Source organism: Cetorhinus maximus, chromosome 4 (genome assembly GCF_964194155.1).
Source record: "Cetorhinus maximus chromosome 4, sCetMax3.hap1.1, whole genome shotgun sequence".
Taxonomy (NCBI): Eukaryota; Metazoa; Chordata; class Chondrichthyes; order Lamniformes; family Cetorhinidae; genus Cetorhinus; species Cetorhinus maximus.
In genome coordinates, this window is record NC_135882.1 from 147,535,321 (window position 1) to 147,556,125 (window position 20,805).

The 20,805-nt window shown below is 43.1% G+C and overlaps 1 protein-coding gene across 4 annotated transcripts in view; it reads right to left on the bottom strand.

Moving 5' to 3' along the window:
- Nucleotides 1-20,805, bottom strand: part of fam135b (family with sequence similarity 135 member B) — a 471,310-nt gene that overhangs the window by 99,843 nt on the left and 350,662 nt on the right. For all 4 annotated transcript variants that reach the window (XM_078540962.1, XM_078540963.1, XM_078540961.1 and 1 more), the window contains one exon: nucleotides 13,682-13,755. In XM_078540962.1, the coding sequence (XP_078397088.1) occupies nucleotides 13,682-13,755 (74 nt within the window). The remainder of the gene's footprint in view (nucleotides 1-13,681; nucleotides 13,756-20,805) is intronic.

Below are 20,805 nucleotides of genomic sequence, written 5' to 3' on the forward strand. Positions count from 1 at the left end.
CAGAGACATAGAAACTGATTGTTTACCTGAAACTGACTCATAAATGGGCAGCATCATATGACCTAAGCTCCTTTGGCCTTTTGAAAGTTTTAATGTTATATTCCTGGACTCCCAAGTCAGTCTATTGTTAAACATCTAGCCTGTCAACACCAGAGCCGGACTCAAAGCCTGGTTCTCTGGAAGTTTCCTGCCATCGCCTGTAGAGCGGATCAAATCTTTGTATACCAACCTCATCGTGTTGTGTCACCATTAAATTCAAAAGAATTCTGAATCTCCTGCTTTCAGCTAGCTGAACTCGCCTGAACTTAACTCCTACGTGAAGGAACCCTCAGTGGACTCTGACATGATGTGAATTAATATCCATATCTTTGGTTTCTTTTTGTTTTAAGTTACTCCTAGTTGCAAAACTCTTTTCTTTCCTAGCTCCTTCTTGTGTGCTCCTGTGTGTGTGTGTGTGTGTATGTGTACATAGTTGCAACGGCCAACCCTCAGGTTTGAACGTACGAATAAACAATACTTCTGATTTAACCCTAAAGAGAGTTTGCTGCAAGTCACTTTAAAATTGGCTTCACATACAGAATGTTTGGGGAAACATGTCACAGCCTATTTCAAAAATTAAAATTAAAATCTGCTTACAGACAGAAGGCAAGAAAATAAAAGAGTTCAGGTTGCTTCTCTCCCCTGTCTGTAACAGGTACCTTACCTCTCCAAAGGGGCAGCCTGGTTATCCAAATGAATCCACAAAGTTCAGACATTTTCTTACCTGATCTAATCTGCACACTATGGGTTTCATACTCCTGGCCTCCCAAAATCCATTGAGCAAAACACACCCTGCCCCATTCCCACCCTTGTGAAAATAGGAACTGCTGTGTTCGAGGGAAGGACTTAAGATTTTCGACAACTTCAGCCATTTTTACAATGATGGAGCGGCCTCCTGGCAAAAATCTGGGCCAAGGATTTTTTAACTGGAGTTAACTTTCATGATGAAATCACTACTAACTGGGGAGCTGGTGGTGCAGTGGTATTGTCACTGGACTAATAATCCAGAGACCCAGGGTAATGCTCTGGGGATCCAGGTTCAAATCTCACCATGGCAGATAACGGAATTTGAATTCAATAAAAACTGGAATTAAAAGTCTAATGATAACCATGAAACCATTGTCAATTGGTGTAAAAACCCATTTGGTTCACCAATGTACCAGGGAATCTTTTGGAATTCTCCACTTGAGAGGGCAGTGGTTTAACTCCAGATCCACAGCAATGTGGTTGACTCTTAAATGCCCCCTGAAATGGCCTAGCAAGCCACTCAGTTGTATCAAACTGCTATGAATTCTATATGGAATGAAACCGGACAGACCACTCGGCATTGACCTAGGCACTGGAAACGACACAGCAAATTCAGCCCTGTTGACCCTGCAAAGTTCTCATTGCTAAGACCTGGGGGCTTGTGCCTGCAACAGCCTGACATAGTTACACTCACAGAATCGTACCATACAGACAATATCCCAGACACCGCCATTACCATCCTTGGGTACGTCCTATCCCACTGGCAGGACAGACCCAACAGAGGTCATGACACAGTGGTGTACAGTTGGGAGGGAGTTGCACTGGGAGTCCTCAAAATCGACTCCAGGCCACATGAAGACTCGTGGCATCAGGCAAGGAAAGCTCCTCTTGATTACCACGTACCGTCCCCCTCAATTAATGAATCAGTGCTTCTCCATGCTGAGCATCACTTGGAGGAAGCACTGAGGGTAGCAAGGGCACAGAAAATACACTGGGTGGGGGACTTCAATGTTCATCACCAAGAGTGGCTCGCTAGCACCCCTACTGACTGAGTTGGCCAAGTCCTAAAGGACAAAGCTGCTAGCTTTGGCATAGTATGGCAGGGGGGTGGGAACCAGAACAATAGGTCAGCAGGTGAAATAAATGACTGGGAACCAGTGAATATGGCCAGTAGGACTAAGAGGAAGGGCAGGCAGGGAGAAATTACTAAACACAGTGGGACTGGGGGTCTGAAATGCATTTGTTTCAATGCGAGAAGTATAACAGGCAAGGCAGATGAGCTTAGAGCTTGGATTAGTACTTGGGACTATGATGTAATTGCTATTACAGAGCCTTGGTTGAAGGATGGACAGGATTGGCAGATAAACGTTCCAGGATTTAGGTGTTTCATGCAGGATAGAGAGGGATGTAGAAGAGGTGGGGGAGTTGCAATGCTGGTTAAGGGGAATATCACAGCTGTACGACAGGACACCTCGGTGGGCTCATGCAGCCAGGCAATATGGGTAGAACTCTGGAATAGGAAGGGTGCAGTCACAATGTTGGGGGTTTACTATAGGCCTCCCAATTGCCGGCGGGAGATTGAGGAACAGTTATGTAGGCAGATTTTGGAAAGATGTAAAAGCAATAGGGTTGTTGTGGAGGGTGATTTTAACTTTCCCTATATTGACTGGGAATCACTTAGTGCTAGGAGTTTGGATGGTGCAGAATTTGTAAGGTGCATCCAGGAGGGCTTCCTGAGACAATATGTAGATAGTCCAACTAGGGAAGGGACAATACTGGACCTGGTATTACGTAATGAACCCGGCCAGGTGGTCGAAGTTTCAGTAGGGGAGCATTTCGGGAAAAGTGACCATAATTCAGTAAGTTTCAAGGTACTGGTGGATAAGGATAACAGGAGTCCTCAGGTTAAGGTGCTTAATTGGGGGAAGGCTAATTATAACAATATTAGGCAGGAACTGAGGAATCTAGACTGGAGGCGGATGTTTGAGGGCAAATCAACAACTGACATGTGGGAGGCTTTCAAACATCAGTTGATAAGAATTCAGGACCGGCATGTTCCTGCTAGGATGAAGGATAAGCATGGCAAGTTTCAGGAACCTTGGATAACGAAGGATATTGTGAGATTAGTCAAAAAGAAAAGGGATGCATTCGTAAGGGCTAGAAGGCTGGGAACAGATGAACCCCTGGAGAATACGAAGAAAGTAGGAAGAAAGTAGGAGTCAGGAGGGCTAAAGGGGGTCATGAAAAGTCACTGGCAACCAGGATTAAGGAAAATCCCAAGGCCTTTTGTACATATGTAAAAAGCAAGAGGGTAGCCAGGGAAAGGGTAGGCCCACGCAGGGACAGAGGTGGGAATCTGTGTGTGGAGCCAGAAGAAATGGGAGAGATACTAAATGAATACTTCTCATCAGTATTCACTAAAGAGAAGGACTTAGCGGTCGATTTGTCTAGGGAAGAGTGTGTAGATAGCCTGGATCATGTTGAGATCAAAAAAGAGGTGTTAGGCGTCTTGAAGAATATTAAGGTGGATAAGTCCCCAGGGCCAGATGAGATCTACCCCAGAGTACTGAGGGAGGCAAGGGAGGAGATTGTTGGGGCCTTGACAGAAATCTTTGTATCCTCACTGGCTACGGGTGAGGTCCCAGAGGACTGGAGGATGGCCAATGTTGTTTCATTGTTTAAGAAGGGTAGCAGGGATAATCCAGGAAATTACAGGCCGGTGAGCCTTACGTCAGTGTTAAGGAAATTATTGGGGAAGATTCTTCGTGAAAGGATTTACTACCATTTGGAAGCGAATGGGCGTATTAGTGAGAGGCAGCATGGTTTTGTGAAGGGGAGGTTGTGTCTCACTAACTTGGTCGAGTTTTTCGAGGAAATGACAAAGATAATCGACGATGGAAGGGCAGTGAATTTTATATATATGGATTTTCAGTAAGGCCTTTGACAAGGTCCCTCATGGCAGACTGGTACAGAAGGTAAAGTCGCACGGGATCAGAGGTGAGCTGGCAAGATGGATACAGAATTGGCTTGGTCATAGAAGACAGAGGGTAGCAGTGGAAGGGTGCTTTTCTGAATGGAGAGCTGTGACTAGTGGAGTTCCGCAGGAATCAGTGCTGGGACCTTTGCTGTTTGTAGTATACATAAATGATTTGGAGGAAAATGTAACTGGGCTAATTAGCAAGTTTGCAGACAACACTAAGGTTGGAGGAGTTGCAGATAGTGAAGAGGATTGTCAAAGGATACAACGGGATATAGATCGGTTGGAGACTTGGGCGGAGAAATGGCAGATGGAGTTTAATCCGGACAAATGCGAGGTAATGCATTTTGGAAGGTCTAATACAGGCAGGAATTATACAGTAAATGGCAGAACCCTTAAGTGCATTGACGGGCAGAGGGATCTGGGTGTACAGGTCCAAAGGTCACTGAAAGTGGCAACGCAGGTGGATAAGGTAGTCAAGAAGGCATATGGCATGCTTGCCTTTATTGGCAGGGGTATTGAGTATAAAAGCTGAGAAGTCATGCTGCAGCTGTATAGAACCTTGGTTAGGCCACACTTGGAATATTGTGTGCAATTCTGGTCACCACTTTACCAGAAGGATATGGAGGCATTGGAGAGGGTGCAGAGGAGGTTTACCAGGATGCTGCCTGGTCTGAAGGTTATTAGCTATCAGGAGAGGTTGGAGAAACTCGGATTGTTCTCACTACAGTGACGGAGATTGAGGGGCGACTTGGTAGCAGTTTACAAAATTATGAATGGCATGCACAGAGTAGATAGTCAGAAGCTTTTTCCCAGGGTAGAAGAGTCAATTACTAGGGGACATAGATTTAAGATGAAAACTATAAAGAAGATGTGCGGGGCAAGTTTTTTTACACAGGGGGTAGTGAGTGTCTGGAATTCGCTGCCAGAGGAGGTGGTGGAAGCAGGTACGATAGTGGTGTGTAAGAGGCAGCTTGACAAATACATGAATAGGATGGGAATAGAGGGATACGGACCCCGGAAGTGCAAAATGTTTTAGATGACGGGCAATATGATCAGCGCAGGCTTGGATGGCCGAAGGGCCTGTTCCTGTGCTGTACTTTTCTTTGTTCTTTGTTCTAAATTGGGTCTGCAGCGGGTGGTGAGGGAACCAACAAGACAGAAAAACATACTCATCCTCACCATCCTGACCTCATCCTCACCAACCTTTCTGCCGCAGATACATCGCTAGAATTGACCACCACACAACCTTAGTGGAAACAAGTCTCACCTTCACATAGAGGATACCCTCCATCGTGTTGTGTGGCACTACCACTGTGCTAAGTGGGATCAATTTTGAACAGATCTAGCAACTCAAGACTGGGCATCCATGAGGCGCTGTGGACCATCAGCAGCAGCAGGATTGCACTCGAACACAATCTGTAACCTCATAGCCTGGCATATCCCCCACTCTACAATTACCACCAAGCCAGGGGATCAACCTTGGTGCAATAAAGAGTGTAGGAGGGCATGCCAGGAGCAGCACCAGGCATACCTAAAAATGAGGTGTCAACCTGGAGAAGCTACAGCTCAGGATTAATTGTGTACCAAACAGCATAAGCAGAATGAAATAGACAGAGCTAAGCTATTCCACAACCGATGGATCAGATCTAAGCTCTGCAGTCCTGCCACATCCAGTCATGAAGGGTGGTGGACAATTAAACAACTCACTGGAGGAGGAGGCTCCATAAATATCCCCATCCTCAATGATGGGGGAGCCCAGCACATCAGTGCAAAAGATAAAGCTGAAGTAGTTGCAACAATCTTCAGCCAGAAGTGTGAAGTGGATGATCCATTTGGCCTCCTCCAGAGGCCCCCAGAATCACAGATGCCAGTCTTCAGCAAATTCGATTCACTCCATATGATATTAAGAAATGGTTGAGGGCATTGGATACTGCAAAGGCTATGGGCCCTGACAATATTCTGGCAATAGTACTGAAGACTTGTGCTCCAGAGCTTGTCACACCCCTAGCCAAGTTGTTCCAGTACAGCTACAACACTGGCATCTACCCGGCTATGTGGAAAATTGCCTAGGTATATCCTCTACACAAAAAGCAGGACAAATGCCACCCGGCCAATTACCGCCCTATCAGTCTATTCTCGATCATTAGTAAAGTGATGGAAGGGATCGTCAACAGTGCTATCAAGAGCACTTGCTTAGAAATAACCTGATCACTGATGCGCAGTTTGGGTTCCTCCAGGATCACTGAGTTCCTGACCTCATTACAGCTTTGGTTCAAAAATGGACAAAAGAGCTGAACTCCAAATGTCAAGTGAGGGTGACTGCAAGGCAGCATTTGACCGAGTGTGGCATCCAGGAGCCTGAGCAAAACTGGAGTCAATAAGAATCAGGGCAAAAACTCTCCACTGGCTGGAGTCCTACCTAGCACTCCTGACTTGTGCCTCGTAGATGGTGGACAGGTTTTGGGGAGTCAGGAGGTGAGTTGCCTGCCGCAGGATTCCTAGCCTCTGACCTGATCTTGTGGTCACAGCATTTATATGGCTAAACCAATTCAGTTTCTAATCAATGATAACCCCCAGGTTAACATTGATAGTGGGGCATAGTGTTGTAGGTCAATCATTTCAGTTTCAGGGCGCCACTGCAAGAGTTCCTCAGGGTAGTGTCCTAGGCCCAACCACCTTCAGCTGCTTCATCAATGACCTTCCTTCCATCATACGGTCAGAAGTGGGGATGTTCGCTGATGATTGCACAATGTTCAGCACCATTCCTGACTCCTCAGATACTGAAGCACTCCATGTCCAAATGCAGCAAGACATGGACAACATGCAGGCTTGGGCTGACAACTGGCAAGTAACATTCACGCCACACAAGTGCCAGGCAATGACCATCTCTAGCAAGAGAGAATCTAACCATCGCCCCTTGACATTCAATGGCATTACCATTGCTGAATCCCCCACTATCAACATCCTGGGGGTTACCATTGACCAGAAACGGAATTGGACTAGCCACATAAATACTCTGGCTACAAGAGCAGGTCAGAGGCTGGGAATCCTGTGATGAGTAACCCACCTCCTGACTCTCCAAATCCTGTCCACCATCTACAAGGCACAAGATAAGAGTATGATGGAATACTCTCCACTTGCCTGGATGAGTGCGGCTCTAAACACATTCAGTAAGCTTGAAACCATTCAGGACAAAGCAGCCTCCTTGATTGGCACCCCATCCACGAACATTCACTCCCTCCACCACCGACACATATTGGCAGCAGTGTGTACCAGTGTACCATCTACAAGATACACGGCACAAACTCACCAAGCCTCCTTAGACAGCACCTTCCAAACCGATGACCAGTACCACCTAGAAGGACAGGGGCAGCACATACATGGGAAAACTACCATCTGGAAGTTCCCCTCCAAGCCCCTCACCATCCAGACTTGGAAATATGTCACAGTTCCTTCACTGTCGCTGGGTCAAAATCCTGGAACTCCCTCCCTAACAGCACTGTGGGTGCACCTGCACCACATGGACTGCAGCGGTTCAAGAAGGCAGCTCACCACTGCCTTTTCAAGGGAAATTAGGGATGGGCTCTAAATGCTGGCCTTGCCAGTGATGCCCACATCCCATGAATATTTTTTTTAAATCAATAGGGTGGATTGGAATACTAGGAGGAAAGATTAATGGAATGTAAATAGTGATAGAAGTTTTAAACTCTTCCACAAAAAGCAGCTGATCCTGGGTCAATTATTAATTGTAAATCATGTGCCCATTCTCCTGGCCAAACCCTACTTCCTCCTGTCCACACCCAATTCACTTACAACTGCACTTTCAAAATCCCATTGTTTAGCCTTTGGCACACTGCACCCTCACCTCCACCTCTGATACCATGTTTGAATTAGAACTATTGCTCTATGTTGCTCTAGCCATTCTTCACCGTATAAACATCCTCTGCACTTCTTTTACTTCAAGGGATATGGACTTTAACAGAGAAGTAGATAACTGGCTTAGACATTCACCACCAGATTTGTCTGGACCACATAAGCACCATCAGGTCCTGCTCTCACTTGATAAAAAGGCTCACTATTCCAGGATCAGCCAGTACTGCAGAGATAAACCCTGGCTTCTTCTCTCTATTGTAAACCATTTTCTTAAACCTCTGTTCCCTGACTTTTCCACCCTCGCCTCCAATAACAAGTGCAAGGAGCTCATGGCTTCTTTGTCTTTAAGATTGAGACCATTTAATCAGTTGCCTTGGCAATTCCCTCCCTCCCCTACTCCTCTGATCCAAAGTTCCTCTGAAACTTCTCTTGCCCTAACCTCAATTTGCATCTTTCTGTAGTGTCTCACCTATCTCCCCTCAAGCCCTCTCCAAGCTCATCTTGTCCATGAAACCCACCCCCTGCTCCCTCGACCCTATTTCCACTAAACTACTGACCACCCAAGCTTCCTTCCTGGTTCCCATGATAACTTATATTGTAAACAGTGCTCTCATTTCAGGTACTGGCTCCCACTTCAAGTCTGCTGTCATTACCCCTCTCCTAAAATAACTAATCCTGACCCTACCGTCTTTGTAAACCACTGCCCATTTCTAAACTCCCTTTCCTCTCCAAAGTCCATGAATGCATTGTCAAATCACAAATCTGGGTCCACCTTTCCCATCAGATAGACTTCTGTTAACTATAGATATTAGGGGATGTTGGGCAAAGGAGGCCTTATGGAGTTAGGTCACACATCAGTCATGATTTCACTAAACAGCAGAACAGGCTCGAGTTATCCCTATGAATGATCAACACACTTTCTGATTTTCATTGTTTAAATACCAGCATAGAAGGAGCACACTAAAGGCTGGCCTTATTCCTCAGCCTTGGCTCTGTAGTAGCATTCTCACTTCTGAATTCAAGTCCCATTCAAGAAATTGAGCACGTCATCGAGGGTGACACTGCAGTATAACACTGAAGGAGTGCTGCACTGTCAGGGATATGGCTTTTGTGTGAGATGTTAAACCGAGGCCCCATCTGTCCTATCAGGTTGACATAAAATATCTCATGGCACAATTTGAAGTAGAGCAGAGGATCTGGTAATTTGGTATCCTCATGCCAATATTTAATCCTTCCACCAAAATCAATAAAATTGCATTATCTGCTCACACATTTTATTGCTGTGTGTGGAACCTCTCTGTACACAAATTGGCTGCCTACATTACATCAGTCACTACAGTATAAAAAATACTTCTTTGGCTGCATAGATTTTGGGGGCATATATAAGGCTCTATATATCCAAACTCTTTCTTTCTGACTGTACACCATTTTCTTTAAAGAAGAGTATTTCTCCAGAATTCTCAGGAATATTCTCAGCAATATCTGGACCACTGTCCTTCAGGTAGAATCAATGCCAGTCACAAATGACCTTGTTTTTTTTTCATTCATTTACAGGATGTGGGCATCACTGGCTAGGCCAGCATTTATTGCCCATCCCTAATTGCCCTTGAGCAGGTGGTGGTGAGCTGCCTTCTTGAACCACTGCAGTCCACGTAGTCCAGGAACACTCACAGTGCTGTTAATTGAGGATGTAAATCTATGCACAATAGATCTGCTATGAGAACATAAGAACATAAGAAACAGGAGCAGACCACACGGCCCATCAAGCCTGTTCCACCATTGAAGGCGATCATGGCTAATCTTGGCATTAACTCTATTTTCCTGCCCGCTCTTCATATGCCTTAATTCCCTGTGAGATCAAAAATCTGTCTACCCCAGTCTTAAATGTATTCAACGATCAAGCATCCACAACCCTCGGGGGTAGCGAATTCCAAAGATACACAACACTTTGAGTGAAGAAATTTCTCCTCATCTCAGTCCTAAATAATTGGGCCTTTATGCTGAGACTGTGCCTCTGTGCTTTAGATAAGAGTTACACAGCACAGAAACCGGCCCTTCGGCCCATTGTGTCTGTGCCAACCAACAGAAAGAAATCTCTCAGCGTCCACCCTAACAAGCCCCTTCAGAATTTTGTAGGTTTCAATGAGATTGCCTCTCATTCTACTAAACTTCAGAATATATAATTTACTCAGCCTCTCATCATAGGGCAACCCCCTCATCCCAGGGACTAATTTAGTGAACCTTTGCTGTATTGCCTCCAATACCCTTTCTTAAATAGGGAGACCAAAACTGTACACAGTTTTCCAGATGCAATCTCACTAACACCCTGTACAACTGTAGCAAGGCTTCTTTATTCTTGCATTCCAGTCCCCTTGCAATAAAGGTTAACATGCTATTTGCCTTCCTAATTGCTTGCTGCATCTGCATGCAAACTGTTTACCTTGTACAAGAACACTCAAGTCTCTTTGAACATCACTTACAAGTTTCTCACCTTTTAAAAAATACTCTGCTTTTTTATTCTTAGTGAATAACTTCACACTTCCCTATATTATACTCCATCTGCAATCATGTTGCCCACTCACCTAACCTGTCTACATCTCTTTGCAGCCTTTCTGTGTCCTCCCCACAGCATTCCTTTCCACCTAGCTTGGTATCATCAGCAATAAAGATGGACTTACTGCATACATTGGCTCTCTTCTGGCCAGGGACAGACTGCAACATGGAACACAGTGTGTCTGTCACAACTGAAAGCTTGGGCAATAGTTGACTGTAATTTCATTTTTTTTTTGGAACGATAGCAATTTCAATTTAAAGCATCCTCACCTAGGTTTTTGTTTTCCTTCAATTCATGCCAAGGGGCGGGGGCCAAGGAGAAAGAGATTTCAATCCATCTTCACCTTTGCAGCCAAGAGTGGCTGTTTTAATGGCCCTTATAAAGCATGGTGTTATGTTCCAACATTCGAGCTACTAGCAGCAATACGAAACATTCCTATTGCTCAGTCAGCAGACTTTTAGTCAGCAACTGTGATCATCCAGAACATGGTCCAAGAATTTACGTTAATCTTTTCTTCCTTTAAGGATTTCTTACTCCTGTCTCAGAGTAAAGAATCTAATGTTACATTCTCATTCCTAGTCAGTTGGGCTATTAACTAAACCAGTTCAGTAATCCAGTTGAACTTTTGCACCCTGCATCACCAAAGATCATTCAATCTTGATAATTGCTCTGGTTTTCTGCTAAAAGGCAGTAAGGTTTTCCACTGTATAGGGATGCAAAATGTGCTGGTGACTTTATTGTTCTTTTTCTCATATCTCTCCTCTACTGAAGATACCGACTTATGCTTGAGTGCAGACACAACAGGACTCGTAGACCTTCTGATACCTTGCCTAAGTATCCACTATTGATGAATTAGCCTGGACACTGTGTGTTCTGCCCTAATGTGACACACTTTGGGGGTGGGGGTGGAGGGAGAAATTTTAACCCCACCTTCACCCCCCCAAAAAAACAGATGGCATGCAATAATGTAAATAAATCTGACTCTCCTGATCTCTCACCCCTGTATCGACCCTTCCAATCATCCTCCCACTACTGAACTTGTAGGCCCTATTTACGCCCCTATCCTCTCGCCAAGGCTTCCGATTTCTTCCTCCGTAGACCTTTCCAATCTCCCCCAGGCTTCCAATCTGTCCCACCTCTCTGTTCCCTGGCTGTGGCCTACTGCCAAAGACCCCTGCCTGATAGTCAGCTCGCTCTTCAATTTGTCTGGCCGCCGCAGGGTTTTCAGGACCTGTTTTCTAATTAAATAGATATACTGACCAGTACTCGTCAGTGTCTGGAACACAACCATTACTAGGAATATCTCGGTGGAGTTATTAATGGTGATTTAAAAGTAACATTTAGTTACTTCACATCCTTCCTTGTATTCCAACCTCAAAACAGCACCCAACCTGCTCCTTCCTTGCCTACGAGTTAACATCCAACCATAGAGTTTCCAACAGGATGCACTGGATGAAAATGTTGCAGACAAACCATTATTAATCTTGTTTCCCTTGCCCAATTGTCCTAATGCCAAGTGGAGCAACTCAGGCAATATCTAGCAGACATCAGTTATTTCAGCCCATATGATGAAATTGAGGAGGTTGTCTTTAAAGAAAAAATACATCAAAAAGGATTTGGAGTTCAATGTCAATATTAAAAAAATAAAACAGAGATACTGATCAGTTCTCTTCAGTGCACCAGAAGATAATTATTTCTAGGAATACCTCAATAGAGTTATTAATGAGGATTTTTTAAAAAAAGACATTTAGTTATTTCATGTAATTTAAAGTTGCACTATTTTCCCTTAAGCCAAAAGAAATTAAATTTTCTTTTTGACTAATTCAAAGTGAACATTCTCTGCCATTTGTCAAAATGCAATGGAAATTATATTAAGTCAAATATCATCTTTAATTTAGGTTGACCAAAAACAGCACTATAATGGAGTTAAATCTCCAATTTAGTGATTTCACTATCTATACTGTGTTGCAATTTCTCCACCTCCTCCTCCAAAGGAGATTTCAAAGTGGCCTAATTGAATTTTTTATATTAAGGTAATTGAAAAGTTGATCCAGGCAAATCTTCCATTATGGTAAAAGAGTCAAATACAAATGACATGTTAAAAATTAAGAAGCAAGGAGTAGGGAAGGAACTCAGATGGCACTTGATTAACACAGAATAATTCTCTTATTCATCTACATGCTATCTCTCAGCGATGTCCTCTGCAGACAGCAGAGACAGCATTTTGAACTCTGCTGATTTTACCTCTTCGCAGCTCTGTGATTTTAAACCAGTCTTTTAACTCCTCAGCTTTCCATTTTTCTGGCTCCGATCACTCCAATGTCTTTGAAAGCCATACCTTCTGTTGCCAACTCCCAGGAGTGTCCTTTCCACGTCTCCCTGGCTCTCCAGCTCCTTCCCCTCCCTAAGTCCTTCCCCTCTCTCTTTGGCTCTGGGTCTGTTTCTCACCATACCACTATGAAATGTCTTGTGCCATTGCTTTTTTTCTAAGTTAAAGACTCCATATATTCCCAAATTACTGCTGTAGATTTGAGGAGTTATGAGAAAAACTAATTGGAAAGGCCACTGTTTCAAGCAGTATAAATGGGTTTAAAAACTGGAAATGTAAGAGTAAGAGTATGAAAGAAAGTCAGGCAGCCCCTCTTTCCCCTTCTTTCTTTAATAAGTGCTTCCATAGTCATGCACATTTCTGCCCAACGTTCACTATTCTCCCAGGCCTCTGCTTAATGCTCCATTTAAGGTGCTGCTGGAAATTATGTAATAGTGGCCAGTGACATTGCTTACTTTACTCTCATCCCCTTCTTGGTTCTATCTGGTGAACTGCTGATGACAGTGTAGCTGATAGTATGGACACATGGCATAAGCACTAACAGTTTTTTGCACATAGGCATGACATTGGGCACAATCTTGTAGAGACGATGGGGTTTCAGCTGCCAATTGGAGAGCCAGTGCGAGCTCCGTGTCACCTCTTTTCAGGAAGGCCCGTCGCATCTTGTACCACTCAGGCACTTAAGAGGCCAGCAGCGGGTCTTCCTCCAGGATCAAGGAACCCTGGGGATTGGGGTGCCTTTGAACAAGGGACCTCCCGCCCCCACCCCACCTCCAGGAGCATGCAACAACCTCAAACGGCGCACAGGTTTGCTTGTTGTGCTCCCTGCATGGCAAGCCCTGCCCGCTGCTGGGTTAATACCAGTGGAGGCAGGATGCAGCCCACAAGTGGGCATTAAATGCCCATTTAAGGGCTTCAATTAGAATCCACAGGCCTTCCCGCTACGGACTTCATTGGGGCGGAGGTGGGAAGATGGCAGGGTTCCCAACCACCATCATCCTGCCTAATTAAATGCCCCCTACCGCCAAACTCGCTATGGGGGAGGGCACAAGATTTTGCCCATTGTCAAGTATGTATCACAATTAACTTAACCACTAGGGTTCTCCTAATAAAAGAGAATCACCTGGCAAATGCAATGGCAATTAAGGAAAAGACTCACATGTGTTCCTGGAATGTAAGTGCCATCTGTTTCTGGTGCTCCATGTAGAAGAAGGCCTCTGAGAATCTCCTTACCTGTGTATGGACAGACATGAGTTTCTTTAATCCTAATTTTCTCTTCATCTCTTCTTGTATTTATATAGTGTCTTATTTAATTTCTCAGGATATCACAAAGTATTTGCTACTCTGACCCAGCTGTGTTACTTAACCCAAACCTCTTAAATACATACGAACATAGTGTAAGAAATTGGGGTCTTACATAAAAGGGCATTTTCTAACTTTTATGGGATTAGCTAAACAGCCTTGATTCTCTCTCTGGAAAGAGAATTTCTAAACACTTTGACCTCTAAACTGTCTTAGTTCAGGCTACCATGTTGACATTCTTAAGCTGGTAGAATGACATCGTGGACACCCCCTTATCTATGCAAGTGTTTAGAAAGGGCCAGGATATGATCCTCAGCAAGATATAAACTAAAAAGCTGACCTTGAGCAGGGTGACGCACGAGGTGGGTGATAACCACCCTGATGTTTTGAGCACCTGTCCTGTATCCAATGGTCAGAATAGATGATTGACACTGGATAAACTACCAGCCCTCAAAAAAGGGTATATAGATTGGTGGTATACTGGTGGTATGGGGCTGAGGTACTGGTGAGGTGGCAGTGCTTGTTGTCTTCTTCAGATGGAAGATAGACCAGAGGAGGAAGAGGAAAATCGAGTGATCGCGGGAAGAGTTTCCTAACACTTCGATTAGAGAACGGAATGCTGTTATCACAAGCTGTTATGGGTCGTATGCATTTTTTTCTGTCTAATTAGTTAATGTATCATATCTAAAACTGTTGTTTCTCAATAAACTTAAAAACCTCTCTTAAAATTACTTATAACTAGTCGACTGCCCATTTAGGTATCTGTGGCCCCAAACCCCGAAATCTTACAATGCGAACTGGGAACAAGAATAGGCCACTCGGCCCCTCGAACCTGCTCCACCATTCAATAAGAACACGGTTGATCTGATTGTAACCTCTGCTCCGCATGCCTGCCTACACCCCCCCTGATAACTTTCCACCCCCTTATTTAGCAAGAATCTATCTGGCTCTGCCTTAAAAATATTCAAAGACTCTGTTTCCACTGTGTTATGATCTCCAGCTGAGATTACCCCTGGACAAGACTGATCCCAAGGTGGAATCCAGCCTGATAGATCCTAACTTTTATTTGTTTGTTTAAATATGTGGAGAGTAGTTACTGAACAGAGTCACAGGAGTCAACTGATGAAATTCTTAACAAAATAATAAAACATTTATTCAAGAAAAGATGAACTATATTACAATACTCCTTTACCCACAACTATACCTTTAGAGATGTATAGAGATTTGTAAGAATAACACAAGTTACAAATCTATCTTATACTTTAATGTTCACAGTAAATAAACAGTCCATGTACACCTATGGCACCCTACGGTCAGACACACCTCACTCTGAAACCAAGTAACAGATGTCACCACAACCAGAAGCTATTGATCTCTCCTCAACTCCCCCCAGACACTTGATACACAGTGAGCCAACCTGTCTCACTGAATTCTGTCCTTCGCACGAGGGTTTCCAATCTCTACTCTCCAAAACCTTGCCTTGGAAACTTCTCCCAAACTGACGTTTTCTCTCAGACACCCTCCACAAGGGTTCACCTCCAGGGTTTCAACTCTCCTTCTGATGTCCCTCTTTCCTGGGTCACCAAATGTATTCAAGCTGTCTTCTACACACTCTCTTTCACCCAATCTTAACAGTACACCACTGCTTCACATGCCCATAGCAAAGAATTACAGACCTTCAGTTGTCTTTTTGAACCTTCTTGCTTCTTGTAAGCTGTTCTCACTTTAAATCTGCTTTCTGCAGCTTTTGTCTCTTTAAATCTGAAGTTTGGAGCCTTTCTCTCTGCCCACTCGTAACTTCACTTAACATGACCTTTTCCCAGGTTCCTGTCCTTCCTTTGACTACAAGGTCTCCTTTGGACTCTCCCCTCTTCCATTCTCCTGGACTTTTGGGGTTTTTCTTCACTTGGGGCCTTTTTGTTCTTTTGGGAAATCTGCAGTTCCCTCTTCCAATGTCCAGTCTCTTTGGGGTCCTGACTTAAACTGAACTTAGAAACCGCTGTTTCTTTAGTTCTATGTGTATGTCTGTGGGAGGAACCTGCCTATCTGCCCACCTCCCCCCCCCCCCCCCCCCACCCCCCCCCCACCACCCTCCCCACTGTTGCTAGGTAACAGCACTATTTTTTCCACTCGTATTTACTTTTATTTTATAGGGGTCGTAAACATCTCGTTAGAAATACAAGCAGCCTTTTAAAGTGAAACTAAAGCTCCATTTGACCTTTCTTAACACACAAACACAGAAAAATATATCAAACTTAAACGTTAAAGCTAAAACTCTTTCCTAACACCCACAAATACAAATATAATTTACTTAAACTATTTCTATTTCCTCACACATTGCCTTTTGAGGAAGAGAGTTCCAAAAGCTCATGACCCTCAGAGAAAAAAAAAAATCTAATCTTTGTCTTAAATGAACGCCCCCTTATTTTGGTGACCCCTAGTTCTAGATTCTCCCACAAGAGGAAACATCCTCTCCACATCCACTTTGTCAAGACCCCTCACGGATTGTAAAGGTTTCAATCAAGTCACATCTAACTCTTGTAAACTCCAGTTGATAGAGGCTTAACCTATCCAACATTTCTTCATAGGACAACCTGTTCATTCCTGGCATTAGTCTAGTAGACATTCTTCGAACTGCTTTAAATGTATTTACAACCTTCTTTATATAAGGAGACCAATACTGTACACAGTACTCCAGATGTGGTCTCATCAGTACCCTGTATAACTGAAACATAATTTCTTTACATTTGTAATCAATTCCACTCACAATAAAGAATAACAGTCTATTAGCTTTCCTAATCACTTGCTGTACCTGCATACTAGCCTTTTGTGATTCATGCACGAGGACACCCAGATCCCTCTGAATCTGAGCTCTGCAACCTCTCACCATTTAAATGATATGTTTCTTTTTAGTTCCTTCTGCCAAAATCGACAATTTCACATTGGCCCACATTATACTCCATTTGCCAGATCTTTGCCCACTTACTTAACCTATCTATGTCAGTTTGTAGGGTCCTTACATTCTCTTCACAACTTACTTTCCTACCTATCTTTGTGTCATCAGCAAATCTAGCAACCAGAGTATCTGTCCATTCATCGAAGTCATTTGTATAAATTGTAAAAAGCTGAGGCCCCAGCACTGTTCTCTATGGGACACCCATCTTTAGATCCTGCCAACCAGAAAAAGACCCATTTATGGCTACCCTCTGTTTCCTGTTAGCTAGTTTATCTTCTATCAATGCCAATTTTCCACAATAACCTTTGATGTGGCACCTTATTAAATGCCTTCCTGAAATACAAATTCAGTACATCCACCAGTTCCCCTTTACCTTCAGCACATTGACTCCTTCAAAGAACTCCAATAAATTGGTTAAACATGATTTCCCTTTCACAAAACCATGCTGACTCTGCCTGATTACCTTGAATTTTTCTAAATGCCCTACCATAACATCTTTAATAATAGCTTCTAACATTTTCCCATATGACAGATGCTAAGCTAACTGGCCTGTAGTTTCCAGCTTTCTGTCTCCACCCCTTTTGAAGAAAGAAGTTACATTTGCTATTTTCCCATCTAATATCTTCCCCGAATCCAGGGAGTTTTGGGAAATTAAAACCAATGCATCAATTATTTCACTAGCCACTTCTTTCAAGGCCCTAGGGTGAAAGCCATCAGGACAAGGGGATTTGTCAGCCTGCAGTTCCAACAATTTGTTCAATCCCACTTCTCTACTGATTGCAATTTTCCTGAGTTTCTCCCTTCCTTCCATTTCCTGATTTACAGCCATTTCTGGGATTTACCTGTATTCCCTATAGTGAAGCTTGATGCAAAATACCTGTTCAATTCATCTGCCATCTCTTTATTTTCCATTATTAATTCCTCAGACTCACTTTCTATAGGACCAATGCTCACTTTGTTAGCTCCTTTCTTACTTAAATATCTATAGAAACTCTTACTGTCTATCTTTATATTTCTAGCTAGCCCAGCCACTGAACTACAGTAGAATTTGCATTTCATATTTCAGCCTCCTGAAAGAATAATGACCCAGATTTTGCTTTCAAAATAACAATGAGGCTAATGCTCTATTTGCAATTATGTGCAAATGGTACAGCAACTTCAGGCGAAGGCACAGTTTGATGCACAGTTCAACTCAAAAAGTCAAACGTTGCTGTTTGAGGTGCACAGCTCTGTGAAAATGGCATCTTGTGAAATGCACTGGCTGGCATGAAATTGCTGTATGCGTGCACAAAATGAACTCGCTACAGAATGTTAAGTCAAGTTATTTAAAGTTTGTATATCCATTTAATGACTGTAAATGTTAATCGCTACCAGTCATTCTCTCTGGCACTGAAAATGAACTATTACAAAGACAAAGTTTCATTCCTTCAGGGTTTACTTGTTGTGATTTTTTAAAAAGTAATTCTGTTTTACATTACTTTTCTGTTTTCTTTTTTCCCTCTCTTTTAATCCAATTTTATTTTCCTCCTGTTTATCTCCCTTTGTGTACCTGATTTCACCCACTCAAAACTGCACTTCCTTTTCAGGCTTGTGCTCTTGATTTCATAATACTTCAAACTGACCGGGTAAGCACATGTACAGTTGCTTGTCCTGTTCACGAAGGCCCAAGATGCAAGTTCCCTCATTTTGACATTATTAGCTCATGCTTTGAGCAACTTATCATGCAAAAAATTAAAAAACATAACTGTGCAAAGACAAGTCTAACTATGGCCTGCTACAGCAAAATTTGGCCCACTAAGCTTAGCAACAAATTATGGACTGTTATGATCCATAGTCTTACACTCCTTAAGACATATTGCACACACCTAACCCCCACACCCGCAACGCATTTTATGAAGGCAGCATAGACAGGAAATTTTCATCATATTATTTAAACCAGTGTCTCAGAAATGGAGGGACAATGATTTGACCTACATCACTCTTAAAAAAAAATAAAGCAACAACCAGTGGATTTTTTAGCCCTGATGTGCATACACTTAAAAAATATTTGTTAAAACCCTCCGTCAATGCTTGTATGCCTTTCTCCCTTGTGCCCTACTCAGCATCCACACCACCCTCATCCACAATGCTATAAAACTGAACAAAAACAGACAATGGAGACAGTTTTCCCAATGAAATTATTACGGTTATTTCTAACAATATGTAAAACATCAATGTGCTCTGCTTCTTGGAATTAAAACCTCAGTTCATGTGCTGAATCCCCACAAAATCTCAATGCTGATCTTAGTTGTATCATTTAAGGAGCCACGCTCTTTATCACAGTGAAAGTTGAAAAAGCAAGACCAGTCAGCATTTCTTAGTGTCTGGATCAAGGAATGTATTGGCAGAGGTCTGGAAATAAATTGCCTGACTGTTGGCTCAGTAGGTGATGGCAGAACACACCTTGAGAGGTGTGGCAGCAAAAGATGAGGCAAAAATCAAATGGCGCAGTTTGGCTTCTCCATTCTTATTTTCAGAACAGTGCAAATGTGCTTTTTTCAAAAGAAGCAAATATTAACAGTGAATCTTCTTTGTATTTCTCCATTGATTTTATTCTAATTATATTTTGATTCTTTACCATTGTCCTTATGTCCTACAAATCAAGGTTTGATGTCTGAAATTGTGGGTGTAAATGGCGACAGCATCAAGCAATGGGAAGAACAGTATCTCATTTTCCTTCTGAACAACCTTCAACAAATTTAGACTCTAGGGCCTCATCGGACAGGAGGGAGTTTATTTATAGTGGTTATTCAAGCCTACCTAATATGCAAAAGTCGAGATCCAGTGATGCCTATGGCATTGTGACTTATTTTTAACCTCGCCACAGGCTCTTGCCTGGCAGATAGGGGGAGGTGATGGTATAGTGGTATTGTTGATAGACTAGTAATCCAAAGATCTAGGATAATGCTCTGGGGACTGGGGTTGAAACCCTGCCACAGCAGATAGTGGAATTTGAATCTGGAATTAAAGTCTAATGATAACCATGAAGCCATTGTCGATTGTTGTAAAAACCCATCTAGTTCACTAATGTCCTTTAGGGAAGGACGTCTACCATCTTTACCTGGTCTGGCCTACATGTGACTCCAGACCCACAACAATGTGTTTGGGATGGGTAATAAATGCTAGCTGAGACAGTGATGCCCACATCCCATGAACAAATTTTTTTTTTAAATGACAGGAAGAGTGGAGTGGCCCAGATTAAGTTTAAAACTTTGCCTATTAGGAGGAGAGCTACCTCCCCAGGCATCATTAGGCAGCCTTTAACCTCAGCAGCCCCAATCTTTCACATTCCAGCCACCTTCCCCACCCCCGCCATCATTACAGCCCGATCTTCCTCGCTCCCCAACTTCTCCCCACAATACAGAACCACATATTGTCGGTGCAGACTTGACGAACTGAATGGCCTCCTTCTGTGCTGAACTATTCTATGATATCCATGCTTGTCAATGATACAATAATTGGTGGCACAGTGAATAGTGTAGACAGGAAAATAACATAACAAAGAGCCATTGATAGATTAAGTGAGTAGGCAAGACTACAGCAAATGAATGTCAACGCAGTTAAGGGTGAGGTCATCCATTTTGGACCAAAAAAGGATAGATCGGATTATTTTTTAAATGGTGAAAATGTAGGTGGAAATGGTGAAGAGGCCCACAGAACTTTTGGGGTCCATTTATACAGATCAATAAAATGTAGTAGTCAGGTACAAAACATAATCAAGAATGCTAACAGAACTACTTGTTGAATTGCACTCTGAGATATCTGTGTTCCTCACTTCCTTGGAACCTATGGGAGAGGAGGGAGTTGTTTTTATGAGTGCTTATATCTACTGATCTAGCTAATCAGTTACACAACTTACTAATAACCCTGCCTTGGAAAGTGCAGCAATCCCATCCTATGCTGTTTGAATCTGTTCCTGCAGTTTCTTCATTAGGTGGAATAAGAAATGAAAGGTCTGACTTAAATTACTTTGTTTTATTAGCAGA